The sequence below is a fragment of the Artibeus jamaicensis genome, unplaced genomic scaffold, assembly GCF_021234435.1.
Source record: "Artibeus jamaicensis isolate MK-2021 breed Jamaican fruit bat unplaced genomic scaffold, CSHL_Jam_final contig_288, whole genome shotgun sequence".
In the NCBI taxonomy this organism is placed as follows: Eukaryota; Metazoa; Chordata; class Mammalia; order Chiroptera; family Phyllostomidae; genus Artibeus; species Artibeus jamaicensis.
In genome coordinates this window covers 756,189-780,513 of record NW_026521645.1, presented here as the reverse complement: position 1 = coordinate 780,513, position 24,325 = coordinate 756,189, and the positions used below count along the sequence as shown (strand labels likewise).

The window sequence follows — 24,325 nt, the reverse complement described above, 5'->3', positions numbered from 1 at the left end:
ACCAGCTTGGGGTGTGGGCGCCTGTGCACCCGCCGCGCGCACTGGCCAGGCTACCGGATTGGGGTGTGGGTGCCTGCGCACTTGCCGGGCACACTCCCGGGCTGTCCGGGACTGTGCAACCAGCGCCTCCCGGGACCGCGCCGGGCCCGGGCACTTCCCGGGTCCGCGCCGGCCCGCGCTGGTCCCGGGCACTTCCTGGGTCTGCGCCGGTCCGCGCTGGCCCGGGCACGGGTCCGCGCCGGTCCCGGGCACTTCCCGGGTCCGCGCCGGTCCGCGCCGGCCCGGGCACGGGTCCGCGCCGGTCCCGGGCACTTCCCGGGTCCGCGCCGGTCCGCGCCGGCCCAGGCACGGGTCCGCGCCGGTCCCGGGCACTTCCCGGGTCCGCGCACTTCCCGGGACCGCGCCGGCCCTAGCACTTCCCGACCCTAGTGGCGTCAGCCTAGAGTTCTCTGCGGGGGGCCAACCTTTGACAAATTGGAGAAAAATTGAAGAAAAAAGGCCATTCTTGGTAGGGAAAACAAGTAAGCAAATGCTTAAAAAAAGAAATAAGTATTTGTCCTGGGAATAATATATGGAGACCAACTTGATTCTAATGTGTAGTTTATGTTGGAAACAATGTTGGTAATTTTTATATACATAGTTCAAATTTATGTTTCTAAAGGACTGATAATTTTGTATGTAATCCCAAAGTAATATGCAGACTAGGCTTTTGAGTGAGGTATGGAGAAGTGAAAAGTTCTTTTAGGAAGTTTAATCTGGCAGCATTGTGTCATTCTAAATCTTCACTATATGATTGAAGATGAATGCTCACCATTAAATGTATTGGTTAATTATGGATCTTTAGAAAATGCTGCCCAGAAGTTTTCTTGTGCATATGTAGTCTGTTGGCATAAACATGGATGTGTAGGGATGGGTGGCAGCGTTTGTATAATACCACTCATTTTGTTTTTGTGTCTTACATTTGGGCAGATTTATCAATACGATTTTCATTCCTGTAGTGTAACATGAAAATATTTTACAGTATTTATCATATTTGCAGGCCTTTACAATAGAGAACATTATCGCTGTTTTCTGAGAAATGGGGTGGACTTTCATTTTTTTTTTAAATATAAGCATGCTGATTTTTGGCTTGACTTCTTAAAATGTTTTATACTGGATTTAGAATGTTAATATTTAGAAAAAAGAGAAGTTCATACTAATGTAAAACCTTTAACTGCCTGACTGCAAAACAGAATAACGTCGAACATTATTAACTCTTTATCAGAGAGTAAATTATGCTTTATTTGAAAAGTTTTGCTTAAGTATGTGACTATATCCTATTTCTCAGGCTAAGTAAAAAGATAATAGCAGTCTTAACAGAAAGAAAAGAGTTTCTACTTCATTATGAGTAGTGTATGAATCATAAGAGAAAAATGGGAAAGCACTGGACATATTTAGCTTTTCAGAGGTTTTGAAGCGTCAATCTTAAATGCTTTAGGGATCCAGTAAAGTCTAGAAAAGACAAAAGGTTGAAAGTTTCTTGAACTTCTCTCACTTCATTAGTAATAGAAATAATGCTTCTCAAATTGAGATATTTACATAAAACATAACCTTTTTAAAATAGCATTCTACTATAAACTATAAGGATTTTGTTTTGCTGCTTAAATATTTTCACAAAATTTGTTTTGAACTTAGAGATTTACTCTTACTTTTTACTTGTTATATGTAAGCGTTTGAATATATTTGCTGAAAACATAAAATTTCTTCATATTGGGAAACAAATCTACCATTTATCAGACATTAATGCTCCTTTAGACATTGTTAAGACAGATTATAAGTACATTTGGACTGTAGTTAATGTGGTGCATTGATTGATACTGGTTAAAAGTATGACCCTACAGGTAATCTTTTTAAGCAGATAAAACTGTTCGGATACTTTCCCAGGATGATGGGATTTCCTTCCAAGCGTATCTCTTCAATGAGGTTCCGAATATAACGGGTGTCATTAGCCTTGCAGAATGTGTCATCTGTAACCGAAGTTATGTTGTTAAACTGTAAAATAAAAGGGAAAAAGTGTTCAGATGTCTGAAATCAATGTTTTGTATGCTGTGTAATGGGATCTAAAAGTATTTTATCTAAGAGTGATTTTTATTTTTATTTTTATTTTTGTTTACCTAAAATCTTAGTTCATGTCTATGGGTCATACATGTAAGTTCTTTGGCTTCTACACTTCCTATACTATTCTTAACTTTCCCCTGTCTGTTTTCTACCTACCAGCTATGCTACTTATTTTCTGTACCTTTTCCCCTATTCTCTCCCTCCCACAACCCTGCTGATAACCCTCTATGTGAACTCCATTTCTGTGATTCTGTTCCTGTTCTAAGTTGTCTGCTTAGTTTGTTTTTGTTTTAGGTTTGGTTGTTAATCATTGTGAATTTGTTGCCATTTCACTGTTCATATTTTTTAACTCGTTTTTCTTAGATAAGTCCCTTTAACATTTCATATAATAAGGGCTTGGTAATGATGAACTCCTTGAACTTGACCTTATCTGAGAAGCATTTTATCTGCCCTTCCCTTCTAAATGAAAGCTTTGCTGGATAGAGCAGTCTTTGGATGTAGGTCTTTGGATTTCATGACTTGGAATACTTCTTTCCAGCCCCTTCTTGCCTGTAAGGTGTCTTTTGAGAAATCAGCTGACAGTCTGATGGAAACTTCTTTGTAGGTGACTGTCCCTTTATCTCTTGCTGCTTCTAAGAGTCTCTCCTTCATTTTAATCTTGGGTACTGTTATTATGGTGTAACTTGGTGTGTTTCTCCTTGGGTCCACCTTCTTTGGGACTCTCTGAGCTTCCTGGACTTCCTGGAAGTCTATTTTCTTTGCCTTATTGGGGAAGTTCTCCTTTATTATTTGTTCAAATAAGTTTTCAATTTTTTGTTCTTCCTCTTTTCCTTCTGGTATCCCTATAATTCAGATTTTGGGACATTTAAAGATGTCCTGTTGGTTCCTAAGCCTCTCCTCACTTTTTTTATTCTTGTTTCTTCATTCTTTTCTGTTTGGATGTTTCTTTCTTCCATCTGGTTCACACCAGTGATTTGAGTCCTAGTTTCCTTTCCATCACTATTGGTTCCCTGTACATTTTTCTTTATTTCACTTTGCATAGCCTTCCTTTTTTCATCTAATTTACAACCATATTCAACCAGTGTTGTGAGCAGCTTGCTTACCAGTGTTTTGAACTATGTATCTGATAGGTTGGCTATCTCTTTATTGCTTAGTAGTATTTTTTCTGGAGCTTTGATCTGTTCTTTCATTTGGGCCATTTTTTTTTTTTGTCTCGGCTCTAAAGAGTGATTTTTTAAACTATTGTACAATACATACTGTATATCCTCATGGTAATAACATCCTCTGTGTGCAATCTGAACATTTTTATTAAGATTTTTTATTTAGAGAGAGGGAGGAAAACTTCGATTGGCTTCCTTCCATACCATACCTGGACCTGGGACCCAACCTGCAGCTCAGGCATGTACCCTGATTGGGAATCCAGCCAACTGAGCTATACTGTCTGGGGCACAGCCTTTTTATTTTTAAATCTCTAGCATGCCTTTGGAAGACCAGACTACTTGCTATTATAGTAGCTGGAAAAAGTATCCTAGTCTAGTTTGAACTCAGAATGCTACTGTGTCCTTAAATATTCTTTAAAGAAGTTTAATAAAACAAATAACAATTTCTGTATGCTGAAAGATCAATTTTAGTTTTTTATTCCCTGCTCACTTTCCTTTACCTCAAGTTGATGTTGGACAATAAAATCAGTTGGAAAGTCTTCAGAAGGAAAAATCTACTGTTATTTGGACAAAAGAAACATAAAGCACAGGTTTTTAGTGTCCCTAACTTCAAATCCATGGGCCTGATTAACTAGGAGATACTAACTGCACAGCTGGAGATAAAAAGCACTCTGAGAGCAGATCTCAGAACTAGTGGTTCTGGTCTTTTCATTGTGTCCTGGACAGAACTGGGGCTTGGGCAGGAGAATGCATTGGGCTCACTATTACTACTTTTCGATAGGCAAAATTTACCTGTAAATGTGAGTTTCCTAAATTGACCCTTAGTGATTTAAATTAAAGTCAGATATTGTGAAAGAAATAGTTCATACCTGAAGATGAATTACACGTAGACTTTCTGGTAAATTAAGAGGCACAGATTCCAGTGCATTGTGGTCCAAATAGAGGAAGGACAGGTTACTCAGTTTCTGTAAGGAAAAGGCACTTTTTCTTCAGTGAGGTCACTGCATTTCTTCACAGGATTCAAATTACACAAGTACATATATATATACATGTATATACATATAGATACTGATTCAGAGTCATCTATACTATTTATCTTTGCTATGATAGTATTTGGGCTTTGGGAATTTTTTGGCTTTTGTTTCACAAATGGTATATTTTGGTCCTTTGGGAAGGGTGGAAGAGCCCTGCTGCATCCCCACATTTCTGTCCACTTATATGATCTCTGAATACCCAGCTATGCCTGGTTGAGCCCTTATGCCAGCACCTGCAACCCCATTCAGTTTGTCCTAGGAGTGTCTATTAAGGTCCCTGTGCAGGATTGAAGCATATATATATATATATATATATATATATATATATATATATATATATGCTTTTTTAGTAAGATGTGTCTCAAAACAATTATTAAACATATTTTAGGTAGAAATTTTTTCACCTAAGGGTTAGATGTTGGATTACTCTTCATGATCAGTAGCTATTGTTATATAATATTTTATAATATGATTTCAGTATGTACTTTCCCCTGACATTAACCTTCTTCCTTATATTTGATGTGCATCCTGTAGCAGAATTTGCTAATATTTTTTTAGGATTAACTTGCTTGTATGTTAATCCTTTCTTAAACATTCACCATATGGGGTCCCAAATTTATATCTTCCCCAGTAGGCCTTTTTACATGGGTTAGAGTAATTTGACTTTACCAGTGGCTTTTGCAGCATAAGTGCAAAACTGGAAAGTGCCTGAATTTATTGTTTCCATGCCAACTTGTCATGAATCCCTTCTGTAATGCATGTGTAAAATCCAAAATATTCAAACATTCCTTTTGTGAAATGTTGATCATCTTCTATAGGTCTTTAATATGCCAGTTACTCAAAGGCTTATCAGCTTGAATTATAGATTTTCAAATTACAGGGCTTTTGTTTTATGTATTTTTTAAGTGAGTTTAGTTTTTAAAGGCCTCCTAAGGCCCTTGAATTTTGCACAACTTGGATGTATGTCTAGAATGTCCCTTAAATTTGAAGGAGGGTTCCTTAAATGTACACAGAAAAGAAAAATGGGGGGACTTCTGCCAAGATGGAGGCGTAGATGGAAACACTGTGCCTTCTCACACAACCAAGTCTAAAAACAACAAAGTTTTAGCAACAAAAAACGCAGCCAAACCACAGAAAATTGAACAAAACAGGAGTCCGACAGTAACAAAACACTCAGCCAGACTGGTAAGAGGGGCGGAGCCAGCAGCTGAGTGGGTCGGGCAAAAAAGATCCCCCTACGCAGGCGGGCAGGCAGCCAAGGGCAGACCCCGATGTGGGGGTAGCAACAGGCAGACCCAGTGAAGTCCCAAGGCGGCTTGCTGACAGCGGTCACATATTTGTGCGCAGATAAACCAGCAAAGGAGCGAGCAGTGAGACAGACTGAGTAGGCCCCAGCAGCCAGAAGCACCAGAGGGGACTGATATTGCTCCCTCTCTGACCCCGCCCCCACATACAGCATCACAATCCAGCAACCTAGGTGGCCCCGCCCTGGTGAACACTTAAGGCTCTGCTCCTCATATGTAACAGGCGCAAACAGATCAAAACATGGCTGAAGAAGAACTTAGAGCCCCAGAGCCCATAAATCTAAGCAAACAAGAAATTGCCAACCTATCAGAGGCAGAGTTCAAAACACTGGTGATCAGGGTGCTCATAGAACTGGTTGATTTTAGCTGCAAATTAGAGGAACATATAAAGGCTAAACTAATTGAAATGAAGGGAAATGCACAGGAAACCAATAGTGATGGAAAGGAAACCGGGACTCAAATCAATGGAATGGACCAGAAGGAAGAAAAAAATGACCAAACAGAAAAATATGAAGAAACAAGAATTCAAGAAAATGAGGAGAGGCTTAGGAATCTTCAGGACATCTTTAAACATTCCAACATCCGAATTATAGGGGTACCAGAAGGGGAAGAGGAAGATCAACAAGTGGAAATATTATTTGAACAAATAATAAAAGAGAACTTCCCCAATCTGGCAAAGGCAATTGCCAGAAAATCCAGGAAGCACAGAGAGTCCCAAAGAAGTTGGACCCCAGGAGGAACACACCAAGGCACATAATTACTTTAGCCAAGATTAAAATGGAGAGAACCCTAGAAGCAGCAAGAGATAAGGGGACAGTCACCTACAAAGGAGTTCCTATCAGACTGTCAGCTGATTTCTTAAAAGAAACCTTACAGGCAAGAAGGGGCTGGAAAGAAGTATTCCAAGTCATGAAATCCAAAGACCTACAACCAAGATTGCTCTATCCAGCAAAGCTTTCATTTAGAAGGGAAGGACAGATAAAGTGCTTCTCAGATAAGGTCAAATTCAAGGAGTTCATCATCACCAAGCCCTTATTATATGAAATGTTAAAGGGACTTACCTAAGAAAAAGAAGATAAAAAAGACGAACAGTGAAAGGACAGCAAACTCACAGTTATTAAGAACCACACCTAAAACAAAAGCACACTATGAGGACAGCTAGCTCAGGAGCAAACCATAGAAATGAAGATCACATGGAAGGTTAGCAACAGGGGAGTGGGAGGAGAAGGGGGGAGAAGGTACAGAAAATAAGTGGCATAGATGGTAGATAGAAAATAGATGGGGAGGGCAAGAATAGTATGGGAAATATAGAATCCAAAGGACTTGAGACACGTGGTCATAAACTAAAAGGTAGAATGGTGGGGGAGGGTTGTGCAGGGTGGAGGGGAATGAAGGGGGGAAATAGGACAACTGTAATGGCATAATCAATAAAATATATTTTAAAAAAGAAAAGTGGAATATTTTTGCATTTTCTGACACATTGTATGTTTATGGACAGATTGTACATCGTGTGATGACCATAAACTTTATAATAATGAATATTTGATATTTTTAGGTTTTTATCATCACCATTATGAATCTTCCTTTTGAATGAGGTTATCTATTGCCAATAATAGCATGATTACTCATCTTTTTATCTGGGGTCCTTTCAGGACTAGAATGCGTGTATCAGAATTATGAGTAATACTGAGCTGAGGTGATTACTTCTTGTGCATTTAGAGACAAGTTGGCTATCTAAATCACAATAGATCACCTTCCCTTTTCCTATACATATATTTTACTGAATTACTAAATTAAGAAATGTATTTAATTTTCACTACACAATTTTGTTTTAGGTGCCATAAATGGAATTCAAAAGAAAGGCTAACTACAGAATTTTATGGGCTAACACATTAAGTATTAAAAGTAAAATTCAGTGTTTTACTTCAAGAACTTAATTTTTCTGGCATTGGTAAATTAACATTTAAAGAAAAAGACAGGAAAACTCCCATTTTGAGGTTTTGAACAGTCTTGGTGCCATGAGGGTGTGAACCATGTCTATATAAATAAATATTTGCTGTGTAAACAATTAAAAAAGATGGGGATATGAATTAGTCCATGCAACAAGATAAAGGTTATATAATTTTGTAAGGTGCAGGCAAAAATTAGAAAGAACCCAACAGTATGGCTGCTTACTATGTAAATAATTCATTTATTAAATTAAAATAGTCTTAAAATGTAAAACCAAATTCTAGACCAGATTTTCTCTTTCCTTTATTATCACTGGCTATATAAAACTGACTGTGTTCAGTCATAGTATAAAATACTTACTTTGAATGTATTTGCTTTGATTCCTCTACTCTTGATTTTGTTGTATTTTGCATTAAATAAAATTAGCTTGGGAGGAAGAACTGGAAGTTTCAGTAGTTGATTTTCAGCTAGTGTAAGTTCTTCTAACAGAGCTAGTTTTGAAAAAGTACTGTCTTCTATATCTTCAATCAAATTTCCCGTAAAATCAAGTCTTCTTAAATTAGCTTAAAGGGAAAACACAGAAAAATACAAAAAAAATACAGAAATAAGAAGTTAAAAATCTCATTTGTGTACATTTGATTGAACAGAATGATGTACATTATTTTTTGATTTTTTGTTGGCTTGTTCCATTGTCATTGTGCTCTTAATCTGTTCTCTTAATCTTTCTAGCACTTATTACTTAACAACAGACAAAAATTGTTAAAGTGATGCAGACTAGTTCAGTGTGTGAATTTCTCTCTTAGAAGTTCATGTGTATGTGTGTATTATGTATCTGCAACTATTAGGAAATATAGTTACTTCTCATTATTTGAGTTAGTCATGTATAAAATTGCTCTAAACATTGAATTAGTAAGTATGTAACCACTACTTCTCAGGGACATACAGGGATAGGTTCCTTCAAGCCTCTGGTTATACTCATCAGCTAATCAGTACATACTTTTATGCATGATTCTTTTTAAAGACATCTTATTTAGTATATATTATTGGTACGTTAACATTGAACTCAACAGCCATTAGCAGTGTAACTCAAACTTGAATGAAAATTACCTAACATCTATTTTCTACATAATGCACATCACGGCCTTTTTGCCTTTAGGAAGAGTAGACAGCATTTCAGCACTCTTCTTGGGGACCATTTTAAACAACAAAAAACACAAAAATGTGAAAAACGTGGCACTAAGTAGACTGAAAGGACTGTTGTTGACAGTATAAAAGCAGAAGGAAAAGTTCAGAGTGTTTCCTTGTTTGACGTTGACTGGTTAACTCAATTTTTTTTTTTTGCCACTGTGTATATGTCTACAAATGACTGGGAAAGTACTGCAAATATTCATTTGGAGTTTACAAATAAATTTTAGCAAGTAGGTAAGTTTGAAAATATGGAACCTACATATAATGAGGAACAACTGTACTTCAGTCAGTAGGGAGCTTCTATAGGCAGCATGAATCCAGTACAGTTAATCTTATAAATGTATAGTGGGGTGATTGTACATTTCTTAGTGTGATTTTCTTCAGAAGCACTTGACAACATAGGACTTGGGAATATGAAGGATTAGTGATTCAGGACTGGGACTAGGCACTGCATCCATGGGGAATTTGCTGTGCTCTTGGAGGTGCCCTAGTGGCAAGGTTTTGTAAGGTTTGATAGGACAGCAGAAGTCCAAGATATATAACTCAGGAGGGACACTAGTTCTAATCATATTAGAAGCATCTGAAGAGTTTGGTTGTGTTTAATACTGATTCCTGGGCCTCTCCCCAGAACTCAGTGAGAACCTCTGGGTACTTAGTGCCTGCCTGGTATTAGTATTTTTTTAAATGTTTCCCCAGATATTTTAATTCATGCAGCCAGATATAAGAACCATGAGTTATGTAAGGAAAAACAGTCTGTATGCTTTTATATTGAAGGTAGAAAATAAAACATTGTAATTGGAGAAGCATCTTGATAATATTGAGGCTACTGACTGGCTAAGGCAAATGGATCTTGAAGTATTGGGATTGAGAAGACATAGTTAGCCTATAAGTTAAATGGGCTATCAACATAGACACCAAAGTAACCAGTGAAGAAAGGTGACAGAGGAGATCTGAATGGAAAAGAAATTCACTAACAAAGCAGTGGGTTTTTGTACAATGTGGTAGGTACTTAAATAGAACAATAGTGACTACCTTTGATGTGATAAGCCACAAGTATCTAGAATCTTGTGTTTATATGAGTTTAATACTAACATGAGTTAATGCTAATATCTTATTTAAAACTAACTTACGGATTTCCGCAAAATCTTTGGCAGTCAGCTTTTTAATTTTGTTGAATCGTGCATAAAGATAGGCTGATTCCTTTGGCAAGGGTGGTACAACATCAATGTCAACTTCTTCACAGTATACAGAGCCACTTAAACAAACACACAACAGGCACGTGGGCATTTCTAATTGGGAAAAAAAAATTACAAAAGTATAAACAATGTAAAAATATTTGGCTCCTACTAGTAAAATTATTGCTATTGTGAATTTAATTACTGATTAGAAAAGATTTTACAGAATTATAGGTGATAGGAAAGATACTATGGTTATGGTAGCTGGACACCTATACTGTAAGTGATAATTCATATTTTTGATTCTGTGATTCAGTCTCTTTTATTCTCTGCTTTATTATTGATCCTTTAATTGTTGCATTGATCAACAATTGTATTTCCTCATTTGAATACCAAAAAATTTGAAAAGCAGGACTTAAGGTAAACATGAGCTTGACTTATTACTTGGTTTGGCACAAACACATTTTGTACTGGTGACAGCTAAGGAGTTTAGAGACTACTAGTTAGATAAACAAAGTATTAACTTGAAAATTAGAGTCATCATAATAACTGTAGGGATTCCATTCACTCTACCATCATTATTGTATTACTTGTCATGCCTCTTTTCATCCCTTTTTACTTTGAACAGCTTATTAGTCTTTATTTTTTATACCTTTTACTTTTTTGAAAAATTTTAATGTTTTTAAAAATTATTTTTAGGGCATATATTTTACAGAATGTCTTTTAATTAGGGTTTGTAGAGGGTCCCCATTTTTGTCAGGAATACCAGGGAAAGTATACAGGGTCCTCATCGCCATGAAACAAGGAGCACATGGTATCTATTTGACCCATTCCTGACAATGCTATCTTTGGTCATTTGGTTCATTTGGTGTCCACCATGTTTCTCACTCTGTAGAGTAAATACTTTTCACTTTGTAATTAATAAGGATCTGTGAGAGAAGTATTTTGATGTTTTAAACATCTGATTTGTTATTAAACATCCACCCACTGTTTTTTTCATCCATTGATTCTTACATAAATTGTTTATCACTAGGATAGTTGCCAAATAATGATTTTCTAATTCCATCATTCTTTCTATATTTGTTAGTTGGGTGGAACATTTTATTCTAATTAGTTAATTAATTACTTAATTCCACTATGAACTTATGAATTCCTTATTCTAGAGGTCATAACACATTACCATCATATTTATTTTCATAATCAAATTGTCACAGATTAGCCAGTAGGGGCTCTTTTAAGCTCTTAATCCTGCCACAGCTTTTTTGTAGTTATGTGACATACAAGAAATTGCACATATTTATTTGAATCATTTTTTTATATACTCTTGTCTGGCTTATTTCATTCTGTATAGTTACTGTGAGAGTCATCTGTTGTTGCTTTTATCAGTAGTGCATTTTTTTTTTTGTTATTGAGTAATATTCCCGTGTCAGTATACACAATTTATAATCATCTCTTCAGGACATTTCAGTTGTTTCCAGTTTGGGGCTATTTTAAAGAAAGTAGCTAAAAACAATTACATGCAAGTTGTGTGGACTTAATGCATTAGTTTTCTTGGTTAAGTACCTAAGGCTAGAATGGCTTGGTAGGTGAGATGTGTGTTTACTTTTTGAAGAAAGTCCCAAACTATTTTCCAAAGTGGTTGTGTCATTTTATATTCCTATCAGCATTGCATGAGAGTTTGTTCCAGTTGCTGTACATCCTCACCAACATTTTGGTATGGTTGAACCTTTTATTTTAGCCATTTAGGAAAGGTGTCTTGTGGTATCTCATCTTTTAATTAGCACTTCTCTAATGACTAATGATGCTGAGCATCTATTTTTTTGTTTATGTTTTTTAAAATATTTTTCTAACTGAGCATCTATTTATATACCATTTGTCATCCACATATTTTCTCTGATGAAGTGTCTGTTCATCTCTTTGCCTATTTTTAAATGATTTATTTTTGTATTATTATTATTGACTTATAAGAATATGTATTATGAATATAAGTAATTTATCAGATTTATGTTTTGTAAATTTTTTCCTCCAATTTGTGGCTTGTCTTCTTATTTTTGTGTCAGTGTCTTTTGAAGAGCAAACATTTTAAATTTTAATGCAGAACAGTAGATTCCTCTATAGTTCATGTATGTGTTGTATTTAAGAAATCTTTGCCAACCACTAAGTTTTTATCCTATGTTTTCTTTGAAAGGTTGTATAGTTTAGACTCTTTATATTGAGGAATGGGGTTCATTTTGAGTTAATTTTTATGTGTGGTATAAGGAAGGGCTAAAGTTTTCTTTTTTTCTTTTCCTAAAACTATCGGACTCTTTCAGCAGCATTTTTTTTGATAAGATCATCTTTTCTCCTCTGAATTGTATTGGCACCATTGTACACAATCAGTTTACCATATTGTTTGTCTATTTCTAGACTCTCTTCCATTGATCTGTTTATTTTTATGCTAATACCACAGTATCTTAATTTCTAAAGCTTTATAATAAGTGTTGATATTAGGTTGTATAAATCCTCCAACTTTATTCTTTTTCAGTGTTGCAATGACTGCTCTAGGTTCTTTGCATTTCCACATAAATTTTGGAATACCTGTTTCTTTTTTTTTAAAAAGAAAGCCTAAAAGAAAAAAAAAACAGAAAAGAAAGCCCATTAGGATTTTAATTGTAATTACATTGAATCTACAGGTAAATTTGAGAAAAATTGGTATCTTAACAGTACTGAGTTTTCTGGTCATTGAACATAATATATCTATCCATATGCTTATTCTTTTAAAATTTCTTTTCAGCATTTTTGTCTAGACTATAGTGAACAGGTCTTAATACATCTTTAATAAATTGATACCTATGTATTTTTTATATCTTGAAAAATTATTAAAAAGTTAAAAGTCGCCATTATTCTTTGAGAACTTCCTGATTTTTTGGCTTGGTAAGATGCCTGAGACCAATCTTGTCTTTTTCCTGCCCCAAGCCTGAAATCAGCTACTTCTTCAAAGAGGACTGGTTACTTTTAACAGAGAATGGCATTTAGAAACCAGGATTTGGATGTGGATAGTCTCCTTGCTACCAGAGTCTCACTGCTTTTAGGCTTTTCCAGTAGAGAAAGCCAGGAAATATATTCATGTATATTTGTCTCTGTTCCCATATGTAATAATACACATACATACACACATATATGTGTACTCTCTGTACATATATACATACACACATACATACAAGGTCTGTCCAGAAAGTATCAGTGATGTAATATGAGAATAGAGACATTTATTGAAGAAGATACAAGATAAAAGAAACATTGCGCATAGGACAATGATGCTTCAGTCCCCTTCAAAGTAGGCACCTTGAGACCTCACATAGTTCTCCTAGTGTCTCTTCCACTGTTCAAAACGCTGCAGAATCCTTTGTTGTAATTGCCATCAGCTGCCTTATCATATTTTCCTGAATCTCATCAATGGTCTGGAATCTCTTTCTTTTTGAAGATGATTGTAGTTTTAGGAAAGCCAGAAGTTTCAGGGTGCAAATTCTGAGCTGTAGGAGGGCTGAGTCACCTGGGTGGTTTGATGTTTTGCAAAAAAATTCTGCGTGAAATGTTATGTATGAGCAGGCACGTTTTGTGTGATGAAGCTGCCAATCCCCACTTTCCCATAGGTGTAGCCATTTTCATTGTACTGCCTCATTCAATCAAAGAAGAACATTGGGGTAGTAGTCCTTATTAATTGTGTGGCCTGGATGGGTGTACTTGTGATGGACAATACCTTCCCAATCAAAAAACACAGTTAACATGGTCTTGATCTTGCTGCGACTTTGCTGTGCCTTCTGTGGGCATAGAGAACTAGGAGACTTCAGTTGGGATTCCTGGGCCTTTGTTTGCCAGTAATAGCTGTAGACCCACCATTCATCTCTAATTATGACCTACTTGACGTAATCTGGTTCATTGGTAGCAGTTTGAATCAAGTTGTTAGCAACTGCAGCACAATGTTCCTTCTGCTCTGGTAGCAAAAGCCATAGAACAGATTTTGCCATGACATGTTTCATGCCAAGATCCTGCATCATAAATCTCAGACCCACTAGTTTTTGGAATCCCCAGATCATTTTTTAGTTCTTGCACTGTCACCGATCTTTGGTGATGGTAGCCCATACACGTTCAATATTATCAGGTGTTCTGTTTGTTGCAGGCCTTCCAGAATGTGGATCACTTTCAACAGCTTCTCAACCATCTTTGAAACATTTGTGCCACACTTTTATTTGTACTGCACTCACTGCATCTATCCCAGAAAGCCTCCTGAGTCATCTCAATAGTTTTTGTGGAGTACTATTAGGCTTAATGCAAAACTGAATGCAGAATTATTGCTCTACTTGCTTAGTCATTTTGAATGCAATGGCCACTCAGTACAGATGCTCACTTAATGGCATCTACCGCCTCCACTGATTAGCAGTGTAGTCATCATTGGTCACTCATGCACTTTCCTGTTTATTCTCCTTGGCTTCTAGGTTACATCAATGTCATGCAAACCATTTTCATTATATTAACAATGGCTGGACTTTTTCTGGGTAGACCTTTTATATATACACACACACATATGCATACACACCATATACACATAAAAACAACATATGCATATATATACGACATATACATGCTCACACAGAGAGATAAACACATCTATATCTGTTTCTGTATCTTTGTGTGCAAGCCATAAATTGATGATAATATCTTCCATTCCCGTTTAGCTCTACAGTGTTCATTCTAACCTTTCCCCTTTTCATAATTGTAGCACCCTCTCTGACAGAAACCTAGCTCTCATTTTTCCACAGTGTGTTTACTTCACATTATTCAGTCCTAGGACAGGCATTAAGTAGTTTTCTTATTGCTACAAATCCATTCACTGGAATATTAGTGTTTATTTATTGTTTTTATTTTAGCCTGAAGGTGTGCTGTCAAAATATTGAATTTAAGGTTGACTTGGATTAGATTTTCTCCCATTTGGCCTGTAGGTTATTAGTCTTAGTTTTTTAATACCCTTGTTGAGGTTTTTTTTTTAAGATTTTATTAATTTTTTTAGAGAGAGAGGGAACAGAGGGTGAGAAACATCAGTATGTCAGAGAAACCTCAATCACTTGGCTCTTGCACATCCCAAACTGGGGTCCTGGTGCACAACCCAGGTGTGTGCCCTGAACTGGGAATCAAAATGGTGACTCTTTGGTTCTCAGACTGGTGCTCAATCCACTGAGCTACACCAACCAGGGCAACAAGTGAGCTGATGCCTGTATATGTTCTTATATCCCCTTTTTTATGAGACAAAAGGCAGCAAACTGTAGGTACAATTTTTCTTTGTATTTTCACATAACACATTCTGGAAATCATTTCATGTTAGTTCATTGAGATCTTCCTCATTTCTTTTTACAACTGCATAGTATTTTTTTTTGTGAATATACCATACTTTATTGAAACAATAGTCAATGTATGGGCAGTTAGATTGTTGCCAGTATTTTGCAATTGCAAGTAATGCTTCAATGATTTTGCATATGAGTTTACTTTCAGAAATTTATCTTTAGGATATATTTTTAGAAGTTGATGATTATGTCACAGAGTAAATGCATATTTGGTTTTATTTAGGTATTGCCAAATTCGTGTCCGAAAGTGTCGTGCCCGTTAACATTCCCACCAGTAATGTTTGAGGTTGTCTTATACACCCCATATACCCTTGCCAATAAAATATAGTACTATATTGTGACACTTTAAATTTTTCTGAATCAAATAGGTTAAAAGTGGCATTTCATTGTAATTTTAAGTTGTGTTTCTTTTTGTGTGAGATTGAACATCTTTTCATATGTTGAAGGGTCATTTTTTTAAATCAGTGAATTATATGTACATCTCTTTTGCCTGTTTTTCCAATGGGCTTTCAGTTAATTTCCTTTTCCTGGAATTTTTACTTATTATATGAATTTAGAGGTATTAACTCTTTTTCTATTTTAATCCTCACCCAAGGACATGCTTATTGATTTTTGACAGAGCAGGGTAGGTAGACAGAGAGAGGGAAAGAAACACAGATGTGAGAGAGAAACATCTGCTGATTGCCTCTAATACTCTCTCTGACCAGGGACTGAACCAGCAACATAGCATGTGCCTGGATCAGGAATCAAACCTGTGAGCTGTCTATCAATCTATGGGACAATGCTCCAACCAACTGAGCCACCACACTGGACAGGGTGAGGTAATAACTCTTTATCAGTTATATAAGTTACAAATATTTTTGTCAATTTTTAGTTGCCTTTGACTTCATTTGTGATTTTTTTTTTGCTATGCAAAATTTTATTTTATGGGGTTGAAGTTATTGACCTTTTCTGTTATTGTCTCTGGATGTGGAAGCAATTCACACCCAGGTTATTGTCTAGTATTTGTATGGTTTCACTTTTTAAATTTAGATTCAAATTTATTTTTTTTAAAGATTTTATTTGTGTATTTTTGAGAAAGGGGAAGGGAGGGAGAAAGAGAGGCCGAGAGAAATATCGGTGTGTGGTTGCCTCTCTCACTCCCCCAACTGGGGACCTGGCGCTGTAACCTAGGCATGTGCCCTGACTGGGAATAGAACTGGTGACCCTTTGGTTCACAGGCTGGTACTCAATTCACTTAGCCACACGAGCCAGGGCTAGACCTGAATTTATTTGGAGTTTAATTTTTGGTGTAAGGTATAAATCTAATTGTAGCCCTTTTCAGTTGGCTACTCAGTTTTCCAAGCACAATTTAAAAAAAAAAAACATTACCTTTGTTTCAGTGATTTTAGATGCTGATTTTATCATATACTAAATTTCTACTTGTATTTTTATCTGTTTCTGGGCTTTCTATTTTGTCATGCACTGGTATGCTTTTTCAAACTGGAATATTTTTAAGCTGTGTTCTATTGTGTGTGGTACATCTGATTCCTGCATATACCTATCATTTTTCAGTGTTTCCCTGGCTGTTCATGCAGATTGATTTTTCTATACAAACTTAAGATTATCAGCCTTACCAGATCTTTAAAGAAGTTTCTTGTTACAAATTTAGAGATAGCTGACATCTTTATGATAGTGAGTCATTTTATCTGAGCACCAAGAATGTCTTTCTACTTATTCAAATCTATTTTTACTTTTCAGTTTTCTTAAGATATATTATCTGTTTTGGTTCATTTTAATTTTATTGTAGCAATATAGAAATTAGTGCGTGACTTTTTTTCATGTCATATGAAGTAATGTTCTGTAATAGAACAAGAATAAATCAGGTAGGAACTGTAGTTTAAGTTTTCTATTCTCTTAATTGAAATGTACATTATAATTACTTTTGTACAGTCATGCACCACCTAATGATTTTGTGGTCAGTGGTGGATGACATATACAATGGTAGTTTATAAGATTGTAATAGTGCTGAAAAACTATCATCTAATGAAGTTGTGGCCTTCATAATGTCATAACACAATACGTTACATATTTGTGGTGATGCTAGAGTAACTAAACTTACTGAACTACTAGTATAAAAGTGTAACTAACACAATTATGTTCACACTTGATAATTATCATTAATTAATGTGTCATTGATTTATGTGTTAATTACACTATATGTTTTTAAAATATATTTTATCAATTATGCTATTACAGTTGTTCCATTTCAGCCCTTATTCCCCTCCCCCCTGCACCCGCCTCCCATCCCCACTCCCCTCCCTTAGTTCATGTCCATGGGTCGTACATGTAAGTTTTTTGGCTGATCCATTTCCTATACTATTTTCACCTCCCCCCCTCTCTATTTTCTATCTACCATTTATGCTTGTTATTCCCTGTACCTTTTCCCACATTCTCTCCTCTCCCCCTCCCCATTGATAACCCTCCATGTGATCTCCATTTCTGTGATTCTCTTCCTGCTCTAGTTGTTTGCTTAGGTGTTTTGTATTGTTTGTTTGTTTGTTTTAGGTTCAGTTGTTGGTGGTTGTGAGTTTGCTGTCATTTGACTATTCATATAGTTTTGTTCATCTTCTTCTTCTTAGATAAGTCCCTTTAACATTTTATATAATACAGACTTGTAAATGATGAACTCCTTTAACTTGACCTTCTCAGGGAAGCACTTTATCTGCCCTTCCATTCCAAATGTTAGCTTAGCTGGATAGAGTCATCTTGTATATAGGTCTTTGCCTTTCATAACTTTGAAGACTTCTTTCCAGCCCCTTCTTGCCTGTAAGGTTTCTCTTGAGAAATCAGCTGACAATCTTAGGCGCACTCCTTTGTAGGCAACTCTCTCCTTTTCTCTTGCTGCTTTTAAGATTCTCTCCTCATCTTTAATCTTGGGTAATATAATTACAATGTGCCTTGGTGTGTGCTTCCTTGGGTCCAACTATTTTGGGACTCTCTCAACTTCCTGGACTTCTTGGCAGTCTATTTCCTTTGCCAGATTGGGGAAGTTCTCCTTCATTATGTTTTCAAGTAAGTTTTCCATTTCTTGCTCTTCCTCTTCTCCCTCTGGTACCCCTATGATTAGGATGTTGAAGGGTTTACAGTTGTTCTAGAGGTTCCTAAGCCTCTCCTCATTGTTTCTGAATACTTGTTTCTTCATTCTGTTCTGAATGTTTATTTCTTCCTTCTGGTCCAAATTGCTGATTTGTTTCCCGGTTTCCTTCCCTTCACTCTTCGTTCCGTGTACATTTTTCTTTATTTTACTTTGCATAGCCTTCACTTTTCCCTCTATTTTGTGACCATACTCAACCATTTGGTGAGCGTGCTGATTACGAGTGCTTTGAAGTCTGCATCTGATTTGTTGGCTATCTCTTCATTGCTTGGTTCTGGTTTTGGAGCTTGGAACTGTTCTTTCATTTGTGCCATAATTTTTTTTTGTCTCAGTGCTGCTGTTATATTGTAAGGGGTGGAGTCTCAGGTATTCACCAGGACGTGGCATCCCACCTCATTGCGCTACGGTGCTATATGTGGGAGCAGGGTCAGAGAGGGAACAATGCAGCTTGCTCAGCTCCCAGTGGGCTTTCAGTTACCCCTGCTACCCACAAGCAAACTGGGCCCTTCTGGTGCTGATTCCTGGGTAGGTGGGTTTATGTACATTCTAGGACTCTGTGAGTCTCTCAAATGAACTCTCCTGTGAGGCTAGGAGTTTCTCCCACCCCCGCAATTCCCATCAGTTTTTTTCAGTCAGAGGTTTTGAGGTTGTATTTCACTGTATTGGAACCCTAAGTCGTGTGGTCTGTCTCGCTCCCCAGTTTTTCCTCTCAGTTTATCCTCCTGAAAATGTGGGACTACTGGGTCCTCCAGCCACTGCTTTGCTGCAAATCCTCCCCACCCTGGCTGCTCTTCTCTGCCCCTCCTACTGGTCTGGGTGAATGTTCCTTCTTTAACTCCTTGGTTGTTGGACTTCCATACAGTTCGATTTCCTGGCAGTTCTGGTTGTTTTTTGTTTTTAAATTTGTTGTTCTCTCTTGGTTAAGCAAGGAGGCAAAGTGTATCTATCTATACCTCCATCTTGGTCAGAAGTTACACTATATTTTTTATCATTATTTCAGAATGTACATATTCTTTATACTTATTTTAAAAACATTTACTATAAAACAGCATTGTATGTTACATTGGGCAGCAGCCTCATACCACTTGTGTTTACTGGGTCTCTTGATTGTATTATTTCCTCTTGTTTTTTATTTAATGATGTATTGTTTTATACAGTAACATTCTGTACCAACTTATAGCCTAGGTTCAATAGGCTAACCATCGGTATGTAGTAGACTATACCATCTTGATTTGTGTGAGTACACTGTTATTTGCATAACAAAATCACGTAATGTTGCATTTCTCAGAATGTATCTCCATCATTAAGCAGTACATGGGTATATATAGATGCTCCTCAAGTTAACAATGGAGTTACATCCTGACTAACAAAAACTTGAAAATGTTGTAAGTTGGAAATGCATTTATTATGCCTAATACATCGAATATCTTAGCCTAGCCAGTTTCTACTGAATGAATATTGCTTTTTCACCATCATAAAGTTGAAAAATGTATGTCAAACCATTGTAAGTTGAGGACAGTTTATATAGCCACCTCTCCCTCATCTGTGAGTTTCTTGAAGGCAAGAATTACATTTTACTTATGTTATCCTCAGACTGTAATAGTACATATGCTTCTCGACTTATGATGGGGTTACTTCCAATAAACCCATCATAAGGTAAAAATATGGTACATTGCCTTAGCCTGGTGGCGCAATTGATTGGAGTGTCATCCTGTGCACCAAAGGTTGCAGGTTTGATTCCCAGTCAGAGTGCATGCATAGGTTGTGATTCAATCCCCAGTCAGGGCATGTACGAGAGGCAGCCAATCTATGTTTCTCTCTCATAGCCTAGCCTAACTTAAACATGCTCAGAACACTTACATTAGCCTACAGTTGGGCAAAATTATCTAACACAAAGCCTATTTTATAATAAAGTGTTGAATATCTTATGTAATTTATTATGCATGTCACTTTGGAACCATCACAAAGTTGAAAACTCAGGTCACAACTTCAAAAGGCTGAATTTCAAATCAGTGTTTAATAACTTTTATTGAATTGATTTTTATATAGACAAAGAGACATACTTTGTAGGAGTGAAACTTGGATTAAGCTTTGGTTGTTCTTTTTTTTTTAAAGATTTTATTTATTTATCTTTAGAGGGGAAGGGGGGAAGGAGAGAGGGAGAGAAACATCAATGTATGGTTGCCTTTTGTGCGTCCCCTGCTGGGAACTGGCCTGCAGGGACCTGGCCTGCAACCCAGGCAATGTGCCCTGACTGGGAATCGAACCGAGATGGTGTGGTTCGCAGGCCCGCGCTCAATCCACTGAGCTATACCAGCCAGGGCCTTGGTTGTTCCTGAATGTTCCTATTCCATGTTTCTCATAAAGTGAAATGGAAAATAATGTGCACTCCTAATATACCTATTTGACTTTATGGTTGGAGATGGAATTCTGCTTGGGTTTACTGTACAGAGGCAATTTTTATTACTATAAAGAATTTAGTTCCACTGTAAGGTGTTTTTTAAAGGTCCTTTAAAAGCCCTAGTTCATGTGGCTCAGTGGGTTTAGTGCCAGCCTGGGAACCAAAGGGTTGCTGATTCAATTCCCATTTAGGGTAAGTGCCTTGGTTGTGGGCCAGGTCCCCAGCTGGGGATGTGTGAGTGGTAACTGGTTGATGTTTCTCTTGCACATTGTTGTTTCTCTTCTTCTTCCTCCCTTCCCCTATCCCTAAAACAATAAAATAAATAAAATCTTTATAAAATTAGATAATAAGTATTCATACTTACCATCATTTTCTTTCTTAGAGGGTAATGATGTTAAACTCTCATCTTTTTGTAAATGAAGACTTTCCTCATCAGATATTATTGTAGATTCTCTTTCCTATTAGAAAGATAAAAATGTATCATCAGGTGTGATAAAGTCTAATATTGACTATAAAAACTGAGAGATCGTGGACAACATCTATTTTTCCATAGTCATAGTTAATGGCATTTCTTTAATGTTTTATTAGGATTTTATATACTTGTTAAATTATTAAGTAGTGTAAATATTTGTTTAGCTTGCTTTTCCTTTATACTGTGGGCTTCTTGAGCAGAAGAACCAGGTCTTTTTTTTATTTTTACATCTCCAAACTCCATGCTTCATAAATGTTGAACATACTGAAATTCCAAATGGGAACTAAGGCAGAATTCTCTCACTTGGAATTAAAGTTTTTTTTAGGTAAAACCTAGAATGAAAATAGTGTCTTAAGATCATTATGTAAATTATGTCTTTTAATTATTCTTTATGGTTTTTATTTGAACTGAGTTCCTAATATCATATTCTGCCATGTGGAACAGAACTAAAGCACTAGTCATGTCATGTGTAAAGCACTGAGTAAGCTCTTTTTGTCTCTTCTGGAAGCAACCTTTAATTATCCACATGCCTGCATTAAGCCCTGGCCCTTGAGGTCTTTTTATTCCAGCCTACCCACCACACTCAGACCCACTGGTCTAGGCTATTAGCTCTAGGAGAATTCAGGCCTTTATTATTTACTCTGTCTTTCATATTCTGGGAGAGAACATAATATGCCATTAGGCTAAAGTATATTTTGTGGGGCCCTTTGGAAGTATTTTTCATCTTCAGCCTGTCTTAACTCTTTCATTCTCTCATGTGTGTTCTGGTTGATCAGTCCCTTCTACTTTGTGCCTGTATATTAAGTGCCACTGAATTCTGCTCCACTTCATTTATATTAAGATGGACTTGTAAAGAAAGCAACATGAACAAAAGAAACAGAATTTCTTTGACTTACTACATTTTTGGGACCAAGGAATTTTGAAAGTATTCTAACTGATTGATAGTTTAAAATCATCCATGTGAGCCAATATCTTATTATTATGATGGGCCCTTTATTTCTGAAGCTATGACTAGTGATACCTATTTTTTTTGTCTTAGTGTTGAACAAGAATAATGCTAGCATATTAACTAAATTCATCAAAAGAAAATGTGATGTTAACATTTGCTCATCTGTGTGAGAGAGAAAGAGTGAGAAAAAGAAAAAGTAAGAAAGAAAAAGAGGGAGGGAAAGAGAGAAGGAGAAAGGGAGAAAGAGAGAGGGTGAGCGGAAAGAGGAGGGGAGAGGGGGGGGAGAGGGGGAGAGAGAGAAGGAGGGAGAGAGAAAGAAAGAAAAAGAGGGCGGGAGGGAGAAGCAACTATAACATAACTAGTCATTCTTAAAATCTTTGCCATCTTATTTGTAGTGGAGAAGAACTTAGAAAAAGTCGATATTGTAAGATATTTGGCTGCATTTCTTATTTTTCTCTGTGTGTGTGTGTGCACCACTATAAGCAGGGAAAAGATATGTGCTATATTAACATTTTCCATACCCAGCGGTATGCCGAGAAAACCACAAGTAGTTACTTAACCCATACAAGTGGAGTATGAAAGATGTGATAGAGTATTAGTTTAGTGAAAGTTAACATTTACTTGCTACAAACTGATAGAGTCTCAATTGTTGATGCTGACCTAAAAAGAAAGCCCCATATTAAGTACTTTTTCTTTTTTTTTGGTACTGTAGTGGACATATATAAATTATTGTGAAATACTATATATATGAAAATAATGGTACTCTTCTATATATTTTCTTGAACCATTCTTCTTAAAATAATAGACCTTAAATTTGTAGTCCATCTTTATTTTTCCAAATACACATCTCCTATTTTATTTTGAGATAATATAATATTTAAATATAGAGGATTGTATAATGCTAATACTTAATATATAAATTTCAATTGGTCAGGGACCACCTTAAAATTTAGTTTTCCTTAAATTTTGTGTTAGTTGCTATAAATATTGCTTAGTTACCATAGGTATTATTTAATAATCTGAGAGACACACATACTTTAAAAGTATAATCTTAGGGATACTTATTTTCAATTTCTTTGAATTGCTTAAAGTGCTTTTTCTTTCCTGTTATGTTATGAGACACATTGAGAAAAAAACAAAAGCATGCAGTTAAATGGGCTAGACTTTTGTAAGAAGTTAAATTTAGAGTAGAAATAAGGTACCTTGATATTTTGTCCATCCAGGTATTGATCCTTATAATCTTGGGTAGGTAAGATTTCTTCAAAATTATCTGTTCCATAATCAAAGATGATGTGTGAGTTCTGCTGAGTTGGTGGTGCTGGCTTTATCAGAGGCACAAACAGCAACAGAAGTGTAGACTGCAGAATCTTCATTTTAACAAAAATTAAGGTGACTGGAAGTTAATAAGATAGTAGTGGCCTGCTGATTGTAGAACAGTACTCCTTTATCCCTGAAAGTAGAAATGCAGACCATCGAAGCAATGTTTAAAAGCTTAGAGGACTTTTTGGCAGGGTGTGCGCAGTAGGGGCCAGAGAACAAATATTTAACCCTTAGTGATCTTTAATTAGATGCTAAAAGTTTTTGTGTCAGTGGTATTCTAAAAAACACTTACAGAAAATGGTTTTATATCTTTTTTATCAAGAAAATTCAAGCAATGTTGATGATTTCAGTTTCTTAATAATTATGTGCTATGAACAAAGGTACTTTTATGGGCTTGAAATCTTAGGATACCTGCAGTATAAATAGTTAAAATGAAGACCCAAGATCCTGTCTCCTGTGAGTTTAAAATATCATATTTCAACTTTGCTATTGTATAAGAACTCTTGATTTCTATTAGTATAAACAAAACAAGTTTCAAGAAAAGTTTTAAAATTTAAACTTTAAATCCAACATTGTGAAAAGTAGTCATTAATACTTTTTGATGGTACGAAATAGGGGAAAAGCCATGCTTTTAATTTTCTTAGTAGGTTTTTTATCTTCATAGACATCACTATTTTTAATTAATAGAATTGCTTTTTAAATCTAAACTATGAAAAATAAAAAATAGTATTGCAGACTAGAAAAATATAGAAATGTAATAA

The 24,325-nt window shown here is 36.2% G+C and overlaps 2 protein-coding genes across 4 annotated transcripts in view; one reads left to right on the top strand and one right to left on the bottom strand.

The window, feature by feature from the left end:
* The window catches only part of CENPP (centromere protein P), a 377,506-nt gene that overhangs the window by 111,261 nt on the left and 241,920 nt on the right, over nucleotides 1-24,325 (top strand). The window lies entirely within an intron of this gene.
* OGN (osteoglycin) lies at nucleotides 1,257-23,753 on the bottom strand. Its single transcript, XM_053662804.1, has 6 exons — nucleotides 23,447-23,753; nucleotides 21,188-21,281; nucleotides 9,864-10,022; nucleotides 7,906-8,108; nucleotides 4,127-4,222; nucleotides 1,257-2,031 (listed from the first exon to the last, which is right to left on the bottom strand). Exons 1-6 carry the CDS (start codon nucleotides 23,615-23,617, stop codon nucleotides 1,861-1,863), a joined length of 894 nt encoding a protein of 297 aa, XP_053518779.1. The 5' UTR covers nucleotides 23,618-23,753; the 3' UTR covers nucleotides 1,257-1,860.